Genomic DNA, 9,482 nt, shown 5'->3' on the forward strand with positions numbered 1-9,482 from the left:
GTTATTGATAGCAAATGAACGTGGTCAATCGAGGCGTTAGACGCGCCATCCAACGACTCACGCATCGTGCGGCACGAGGAAAAAGCATACCTGGCCAAACGGGTCGTGCCTGACGGACCGGTACGGCTGCCCGCAGGCCAGGCACGAGACGGGTCCGGCGCGGCACGGCCTAATCGTGGTCAGGCCAGGCACAGCACGCCATGGGCCGTGCCCGGGCTGCCACCCCGAGCCCGCGTGCCAGCCCGACACGACACGATTAGGAGGGCGCGAGAGTGAGCGACCAGCGATTCAGGCGGGGCGGGCGGGACCGCGGGAGATTTGCGGGAGATGGGGCCGACGCGGGGCTCGAGGGAGCGGGGCAGACGCGCAGGGCTCGAGGCGGCCAGCTGGCGGGCGGGAGTTTTTTCAGGGTTTTTTCGTGAAGGAGGGGGCGCGGGAGTTTTTTTAGGTTTTTTCCGTGATGGAAGATTAGCATGCCGCGGGCCTAAATGTGTCGCAGGCCGGCCCGATTAGGCAACGTGTCATGCTTGGGCCTAGACCCAGGCACGCGGGCCGGCACGGCACGGCCCATATATTAATCGGTCCAGGCGGGCCGTGCCGTGCCTGGCACGATTACGACGGGCCGGGCCGGACCGGGCCGGGCCGTTTGGCCAGGTACGGGAAAAAGAGGCGTCACTTGCCGAAGCTAGACGCTTCAGTCCCGAGCTCTCGGACCCAGATGGCATCCACCTCGCCGGAACCCGCGGCGACCGAGACCGGCGACTCCGTCAAAATCCGCCGCCTAGAGGTCGCCGACCGCGAGAGGGGCTTCCTATCCCTCCTCTCCCAGCTCTCCTCCTGCCCGGACCTCACCGAGTCCGAGTTCGCCGCTTGTTTCGCCGACCTCGCGGCCCTCGGCGACGACCATGTCATCCTCGTGGCCGAGGACCCCGCCGCGGCTCCGGAGCGGAGGATCCTCTCCACGGGGTGCCTCTTCGTGGAGCGCAAGTTCCTCCGCGGCGGCGGCAAGGTGGGGCACGTGGAGGACGTGGTGGTTGACGCCGCCGCGCGCGGCCGAGGGCTCGGGCTCCGCGTCGTGCGCCGCCTCGTGGAGATGGCGAAGGAGGCCGGCTGCTACAAGGTCATCCTGGACTGCACCCCCGAGCTGCGCGCCTACTACGCCAAATGCGGCTTCGTGGAGAAGGGGGTTCAGATGGCCGTGTACTTCTGACCCATCCATGGGGTAATGCGCAGCAGAGACTGCATTCCTTTGTCTCGTCGCATCTAACCTTTGCCTGTGGCGATCTGGTATCATATCATCATGCTGAACTTGTATGTGTTAGTGGTTGAGAATGATATTTATGAAATCTGAGCTTTATGATGTGGCTGTATGGCCTTGGCCTGTTTCTGCTGCGTTCATAAATGAAAATTCTGTGTTGTATTGTCTGGTTAAATACTAGCAGCGATAAGTCTGTGGCTACTAGTGTAGATCTCGAAAGTTACTACTCCCTCCGACCCGAATTAATTCCGTGATCTTTCAATCAGCAAAGCTGCTCGCCAAGTTTTGTCAACCATGGACAAGTGAGTGGGGGATTTTCTCAGTCTCTTTGAGCTGAATGAAGTTCTCTGCGTAGTAGTAGATGGTAAACCATAATAACACCATAATAGTATCTGGTAAGAGCTGCTATAGTGAATCAAGTGTTTCTAGGCATTTACCAAATGAGCTAGCATAGACACATAATCATGCCTATTCCATAAAATTATGTATCACAAAGTAACACCGTCTAACAGTGTACAGTGATTGTTGCTGAAGAACTTTTGATACCGAGGCTCTTGAGGTTTCGCTTTGAGAGACTGACCAACTGATGCTCCGTGTAAATATTCAACATGCATCTCCCTATAATTTGAGGCATTTAGTGGGCTGCATGCTGTTATAGTTCTACGTAGCTGGGTGACTCTGCTAGAGTCCTGGAGACGGTATAAAGATAGCCTGTGCATTTGCAGGGCATGATAGATAGCAATTACTGGTTGATGATGTCTTGTCATAAAGTTATGGGTATGGTTTCTGGAAGCTTATATTTTCGCTTCCATTTTCTGCTTGTGATATGTAACTGAGCGAGTACTGACCTCCACTCAGGACCCAACCACAGGTTGAATTTGCCAAATTGGTACCTAAGACATTGCAACTTACAAGTCAGTTCAACATCTTTAGGAAAAGGTTACTGGAAACTAATTTGTAGATGAAGAGCTATTATCTTCACGAGGTTTGTTGAAAACTAATTTCTATCGTGGGTAAATCTGTTTTTCCCACTATAGGTTGTGTGGAGATATAAATCTTGCAATATAACCATCTAGTTTGCTTTACATCAACTTCTTTGGTCCTGATAAAAATAATTATGTTGTTTCAATAGTTAATTGGCTTCCAAGTCATCTCAATTTGGAGTTAACAGGGTTAGTGTAGCAGTAACGTCAGTTATGATTGTTCCACCTTCTAGTTTTGTTGAATAAGAATCTGCAAGATTTGCTTCCATATTGTTATCCGGTACTCTATTTTTGAAAATCCTGCCCCGTTATATATAAAATTTATTGTTGAATAAAAATCTGGAACATTTGCCTCCATATTGTCACCCGGTACTCTGTTTTTGAAAATCCTGCTGCATTGTATATCAAAGATATTGTTGAATAAGATCTGCAACTTTTGCTTCCATATTGTTATCAAGTACTCTATTTTTTTTTAATACTGCTCCGTTGTATTTCAGAAATAATGTTAATTTTGTTCATACTTGATTATTTTGATGTTTTATTTCATGAGCTCAAATACTCCCTCCATTCCTAAATATAAGTCTTTTTAGAGGTTTCACTACAAACTACATATGGATGTATGTATATAGACATAATTTAGAGTGTAGATTCACTTATTTTGCTTCGTATATAGTCTTTAGTAGAATCTCTAAAAAGACTTATATTTAGGAGCGGAGGGAGTACATTCGACATCTTATACATAGCTTCATCTTCTTATCACAGGTAATTCATGGCTGACAGTCGATCTATCAAAGCTGATCTGTGTTTTTGGGATCCATTCTGAAAAAAATAGTGCTGCCATGCGACGCAGCCCTTAACCTGGCTAATTTTCCAGTACCACAATGGTTCCTTGGAGCTAAATTATTTGTCAGAAGATACAAACTTCTATCACAGGCTGGTACTGTTGAGCTCTCATTCCCCTGCATTTGAATCGGATGTTATACCACGCATGTAAGATGTTATACCAAACAATGGCCTTCTGAATAACATGCCAGCTAGTTTAGAGGTCGATATGATTACCACACTTTGTGGACTCATTTGCTTAGTGTAACTCAATGATAGACCATGTGAAGCCACAAAGGGTCTCTTTGTGGACTTTATTAAGCATCTGGACAATCTCAAGGTCACCTGGGCAGTATTCTAGCCAGGCCGTGGTTCTAGCATGAAGCCTCCCAAAGGAAGCTACTAGTTCATGGGCTCATGGCTAAACTTATTTTGCTGCCTAGAAGTTCATCCAAACATGAGCATTTCCTGTCTTTCGTTGATTTTGAAAGAAAGCGTTAGTTTGCTGGATGTTAGATTGTTTGTCTCAGTTCCTGGATGTTAAATTGTTTGTCTCAGTTCCTAGATTGCCGAAGAAGAGATGGCATTTGGTTGTACTCCTTCCGTTGCTAAATGTCTTTTTAAAGATTTTATTAGAAGACTACATATGAAAAAAAAATGAATCTACACTATATACACACCCACTTGAGGGTCGGAGGGAGTAGAAGTTTGTTTTTGCATGGTGTTTGTAGTACCCGGTGATGAAAGAGGGGAAGAGATCGCCAGCATCGCATAACAATATCCATATCGCCAATGTACATATGATTCATCCACATTGAGCTTACGCATCCGACATCAGATTTTATTCCATAGAAAGTATTCAGGGTCTTCACCAAACTGCTGCTCGGCTGGGCCTAAAGGGGCATTGTATACGACATGTTTTGTTTCTAAACATTTGCCACTTGATTTAAGGATAGCTGGCGAGAGGACACTTCAACCCTGTCCGGCGTGTCAAAGTCCCAAGCTGAGTCCTCACTTTCAACAAATTGTGCACACATCGAACAAAGCCGGGGGCAGCTTCATCTGTTGCAACCCGCTCCTAGCCGAGAAGAAAATGCTATAGCCCACCAATATCATAACATTGCCAAATCCTAAACATGTTCCATTAATTTTATGATATTAAACAGGCACAGGTCTCTCAATTTCACTTCTTGAGTTCCTCTTCCACATCAAGAATCCTCCAATAAACAAAAGCTATTTAGTTCCTAGCAAGGAATTCTTGACAGAGACAACAATCGAGCATCACAAGGATGTGAAGAACGCCCATTAACATGACGCAAGTCAACAGCAAGTCAAAACTTCAAGCACTTGAACAAAATATCCAACGTCTCAAATCTTCTATCAAGAAGTCATGGAACATCATGAACAGTAGATAACAATAAGCTAAAGCAAGACTTCCCAATATGCTCTCAGCAGATATGTATTAAGTTCTAACTGATTGAAACAACAGACAGAGGGTTTAGTCCTCATCCTCCACAACCTTGGTACCCAAACCTTTAAGACCTTCCTGGGGGACTTCAGCAACTGTCACCAGAGAGTACAGCTCCTCCTTAGCGTCCTCCTCATCGTTCCTCTTGCGGGCAATCCTGACACGGACTCTCCTCGGGACACTCCTGATGCCGCTGCTCCAGATGTGCTTGTTGAGCTTAACGTCGATGCGGACATCATTTGTTCCCATGGCCTTCTGGGCAAACTTCCTGATCTCCTTGATGGCATTTGGTGCCTTCTTCTTGAAGGTACTGTGCACAAGAATGAAGTTAGAAAACCATGAGAAAGATAGATGAACATTACAGCTCAAGCAACATAGAAATGTAATATATAGAACACAAACACAAAACAAAGCAAATGTGGAGTTCATCTCAATGTAGTGCCCAAATGGAACACATGACAGCATATGAAGGCAGCAAGTGTAACGATGAGTAACATCTATGTACCGGACATGTAACTGTATCAACCACAAGTTTTAAAGACAGATACCTGACTATGACCGGCCATAATGGACTTAAGATAAAATGACAATATAGTTTCAATGTCAAGCCCAAATGGAACACATGACAGCATATAAGGCAACAAGTGTAACGATGAGCAACATCTATTTACCGGGCATGTAACTGTATCAACCACTAGATTATAGACAGATACCTGACTATGACCGGGCATAAAGGACACGCTACGATCAACTAACAAAATATAGTTTCAATGTACAGCCCAAATGGAACATGTGGTAGCATTGGTTGGCAACACATGTAACGATGAGCAACAACATTTATTTACCGGGCATGTAACTGTATCAACCACAATTTTTAAAGACAGATACCTGACTATGACCGGACATGAACAAATAGATTGCGAAATCAATTTTTAATGTAGCGCCCAAATGGAACACGTGAAAGCATATGAAGGCAACACATGTAACGATGAGCAACATCAATGTACCGGACAAGTAACTGTATCAACCACAATTTCAAGACAGATACCTGACTATGTCCGGGCACAACGCATCAATCAACTTACTAGGCGAACCAAGTAACTAACAATGATGAGCAAGGCAAATACAAGAATAACAAACAACAACCATTGTTCATCATCAAGCAGAAATGATAGACAATATCATGGCGAAATATACAGCCCAAATGGAACACATATTAGCACTGAGAAAAGCCATACGTGTAACGATGAGCGGAGCTAATCTCCCGGGCATGTAACTGTGCTCAGCCACATGATTTAAAAGGCAGACACCTGACTATACCCGATTAACACCTAATCAAGTGGCTCAGATCGAAGATCCATGTGAAAAATATGGGATCAGATACAAGAGCAGCATCCAAGAGATCGGAATACCGCTCGGTCATGCGATCCCTACTTTCATCTAGCTGGAAGGATTTCATCCATAGAGGTGTGACAGCCATACACAAGCCCACATAGTGCTCGCGGGCAGCAACCTTTCGCGCCAGCATCTCCAACAGACGAGCCTGCAGGCGCCATGGCGACACCCCGTGGAGCGCTGAGGTGGAATCTGACTAGCGGATCTACTGGGGTCGCGGAGCTCGGGAATGGAGGGGGTGGGTGAGGAGGGAGGGAGGGTTATACCATCCGTGGAGGCGCTTGTGGAGGTTGACGGTGTACTCGCGGGTCACCACCTCGTCCTTGCGAGGGCCGGGGGCGCGCTTCTTCTCCGACATCTCCGACGGCCTCCTTTCGCCCTGCTCCTCTCTCGGCTTCGATGGAGGCTGCGGCGAGAGGAGATAAACCCTAGTGGGAAGGGCAGGTCGCAGGGGGGGCGGCTTTATAGCGGGCGAAATTAGGGCTTGCTGGCTGACCGGGCCTCTCAGGGATGTTTCGTGACGGCCCGTTTAAGTAGGCCCTTCGTCCTTTTCTTATGTTTTCTATTTTTTTCCTTTTTGTAAGTGAGTTTCGTGAAATCTGAGTGTGCTTGGTTTTAGGCCCAAGCGAATTCCACCAAAAACTTTGCAGATTTGCCTCCATATAATTTGGCGAATTCTGGCTAGGGAAATGGACTAAAGTTGACCAAGGAGCATAGGCCATGTTTTCTTAAAAAGTTCTATGACTTCTTTTAGTCCCAACTAAAAATTCTCTAGTTCCTATCCGTTTTTTTCATTGCCTAAACATGGACTAAAGGTCATTAAATGTCATGCAAAAAGACCATGTTACCCCTACTAATATAGGATAAGTTATTAAATGACATACTAGAAGTATGGGCACTGTTGGAAAAAGTGTCAAAAAAGTCTCAGAAAGACCCTCCCATAGAGACTTCTGCCTTTAGCATCAAATACCCCATTTTAGTCCCTAAAAGTCCCTCCTGTTTTTTCTTTCACATGTGACTAAAAGGGACTTTTTTTAGTCCCTACAGCAAAAAGTCCATGTAAAGAAACACCCCCATAGTCACATCGGAAAAGAAAATCTAAGCACAAGCCAAGATTTAGGTCATGGCCAAAAATGGGCACGGCTGAATTATCAATTTATTTTCAGTTTTTGACACATATTGGATAAATTTCATCATCCCTAACAAAGAAGATTCTTTTTTTTGTGGGTAACAACAACAAAAAAGATCTAGGAGGATAGGGTTGGCCATTGAAAGGAAGCAAATCGTCCAAGGAGTATTATTTTCCTTTTGAGCATTTTTTGTATGGGGCAAATGGTCTAACTTGCTTCATTCAATTGGTCAATATTTCCATTGATGCTTGAGAATTTTGAATTTAGCATGGCATTCAACAAGTCTAAGAAAACCATGTGTAACAAAATGCATACAATGAGTGAGTCTTATACCGTCGCAATCAAGTATGAGTTAGAGTCAACGAGTAGAGGGAGGATTTATTAGTTGAAGCATGAGTTGTGCGCGCTAAGAACCACATAACACATACTCCCTCTGTTCTTAAATACAAGTCTTTTTAGAGATTTCACTAAAAGACTATATACATAGCAAAATGAATGAATCTATACTCTAAAATATGTCTATATACATTTGTATGTAGTCCTTTAGTGAAACATCTAAAAAGACTTATATTTAGGAACGGAGAAAGTAAATTGTAGCTAAACCAATAGGCCCATCCATTCCTCCCCCACATGTTTGGATCGGAACATCCATTTGCGGGTAATATTTCAAGAAGTCTCAAACATCTAAGCTTCGAGATGCTACGCATCCCACCTCTCTTCATCAAGCAAATATCGGTTAGCTTATGTTGAACCCAGTTTTTTATTTGTCCATATGATATATGCTATTCTTTGAGTGTATTTTTGTTTTGTTTGTTGTTTGAATAAAAACCTAAGATCTGAATTTTTTTATTGAGAGAGAGTCCTCACACAGCTACTTAATTGTTTAACTACTCATTGATCGTCACTTATATCTTTCGATAGTAGTTTTATGTTTACTCTTATGCTTCACGTATATCCGAAGAGTAAATTGTGAATTAATGAAATGTAATAAATATGAAATTATCAATTTATTTTATACTTACTAGTAGTTTCACATCTGATTTATAAAGTAAAATCTATTGAAGTTTGACAATCACGATATTGATCATACAAGCAATTCACGAATGAGGAGTATAAGAAAGAGAACTGTCACATAAAGATATATTTTCTTAGACATCTTTTATGATTGCGTATACCCAATAATTATTTTGAACCTTGATCAAATAGTTGAAGTTGGACAAGGAAGACAACGTAATGGGTATGTTTGGGTATATTTGCATTGAAGTTATACTGTTATGTATCCTTCATAATGTGGTGCTTGTTTAGAACCTTTTGATAGCTAAAACTTCGTATTAAGTAGAGATACTACTTGTGCATTCAAATCCTTAAGCCAAGTTTCTTTCATGAGAGTCCACCATACCTACCTATATATGGTATTTCACTGCTATTCTAAGTAAATTTGCATGTGACACGTCTAAAACCTTCAAATAAATATATGTTTCCACTAATAGGGAAAACCCTACCAGTAGTGTTGGAAATATGTGTATCAGTAGCGTTGGGTCGAGCTCTACTGCTATCGCACTACAGCTAAATCCTAGTAGTAGCGCAGGTATGGGCAGCGCTACTGGTAAGTAGTATTAGCAGTAGCGCTTGCCTGCCCAGCGCTACTGCTAACTATAGTAGCAGCGTTTGCCCCTAGAAAGCGTTGCTGCTAAGCAGCGCTACTGGTAAGTATTTACCAGCGCTACTGCTAAATTTTGTTGCTTTCACAGCTTTATACCCTCTACGTATTTCTGATGTATTTATACAGATTCTATACAATAGTTTCATCACATCATATTAAACATACACCATTCTCAAATATCATAGACATACAATAGTCTCATCATACCATCATCATCATCATCATTCAACACAAAATATCATCACATAATCTCGAAAATAGTGATACATAAGTGCGATCATGTCATGTCTTGAATAAGTGCAACTGCATGGCCATGGCACTCCCACAAGTTTCATCATCTCTATCTAAAACATGATGTACAAGAGAAGAGCGATCAGCATGACGAAGAGCGCGACTATGTAGTACCGACGGTCCCGCCCCTGCTCATGCTGGAGTGTTGACCTGAAGTAACTACTTTCTGCTTCGGCTCTGGTGTCGAACCCTCTGTGGGTAGCACCCGGGTACCTATGCCTGAGCGGCTGGCCAGTGGTCATAGACTCCTGGAACCCTCTCAACGTACACGACGTAGTAGTGCTTCGCCATCTCTGATCTAGGTACCTGCATCGTGAGTTGTTGATTTGAACGATAATATGCAACATAATGTACTTAAGAAAACAAACAGGCATGATTAGCAAAATAAAAGCGACCAATAGTAAACATAAATGACGAAGTTCCTCATACCCAAACTAATTAACTAGAACGATCTACGCTAGTTCAGGACCAC

At 43.7% G+C, this 9,482-nt stretch overlaps 2 protein-coding genes across 3 annotated transcripts; one reads left to right on the forward strand and one right to left on the reverse strand.

Annotated features, from left to right (window-relative positions):
- Positions 1–672: 672 nt before the first annotated feature.
- Positions 673–4,393, forward strand: LOC123403961 (probable glucosamine 6-phosphate N-acetyltransferase 2). Of its 2 annotated transcripts, XR_006611600.1 has the most exons (3): positions 673–1,222; positions 2,117–2,243; positions 3,004–4,393. XR_006611600.1 is itself a non-coding variant. In XM_045097865.1 (2 exons), exon 1 carries the CDS (start codon positions 719–721, stop codon positions 1,208–1,210), a length of 492 nt encoding a protein of 163 aa, XP_044953800.1. In that variant the 5' UTR covers positions 673–718; the 3' UTR covers positions 1,211–1,222; positions 3,004–4,393. The 2 variants fall into 2 exon arrangements, 1 of the variants encoding a protein (XP_044953800.1); XM_045097865.1 differs by lacking the exon at positions 2,117–2,243.
- Positions 4,394–4,397: 4 nt separating this feature from the next.
- On the reverse strand, positions 4,398–6,364 carry LOC123403962 (60S ribosomal protein L31). The gene is made up of 2 exons (XM_045097866.1): positions 6,193–6,364; positions 4,398–4,841 (listed from the first exon to the last, which is right to left on the reverse strand). The coding sequence occupies exons 1-2, from the start codon at positions 6,282–6,284 to the stop codon at positions 4,562–4,564; spliced, it is 372 nt and encodes a 123-aa protein (XP_044953801.1). The 5' UTR covers positions 6,285–6,364; the 3' UTR covers positions 4,398–4,561.
- Between the last annotated feature and the right edge of the window lie 3,118 nt (positions 6,365–9,482).

The sequence above is a fragment of the Hordeum vulgare genome, chromosome 6H, assembly GCF_904849725.1.
Source record: "Hordeum vulgare subsp. vulgare chromosome 6H, MorexV3_pseudomolecules_assembly, whole genome shotgun sequence".
NCBI lineage: Eukaryota > Viridiplantae > Streptophyta > Magnoliopsida > Poales > Poaceae > Hordeum > Hordeum vulgare.

Coding starts and splice junctions, on each gene's coding strand:
- LOC123403961 (XM_045097865.1), top strand. CDS start 719: ATGGCATCCACCTCGCCGGAACCCGCGGCGACCGAGACCGGCGACTCC.
- LOC123403962 (XM_045097866.1), bottom strand. CDS start 6,284: ATGTCGGAGAAGAAGCGCGCCCCCGGCCCTCGCAAGGACGAGGTGGTG. Junction 4,842..6,192: donor CACAAGCGCCTCCACGGATG/GTATAACCCTCC, acceptor TCTTGTGCACAG/TACCTTCAAGAAGAAGGCAC.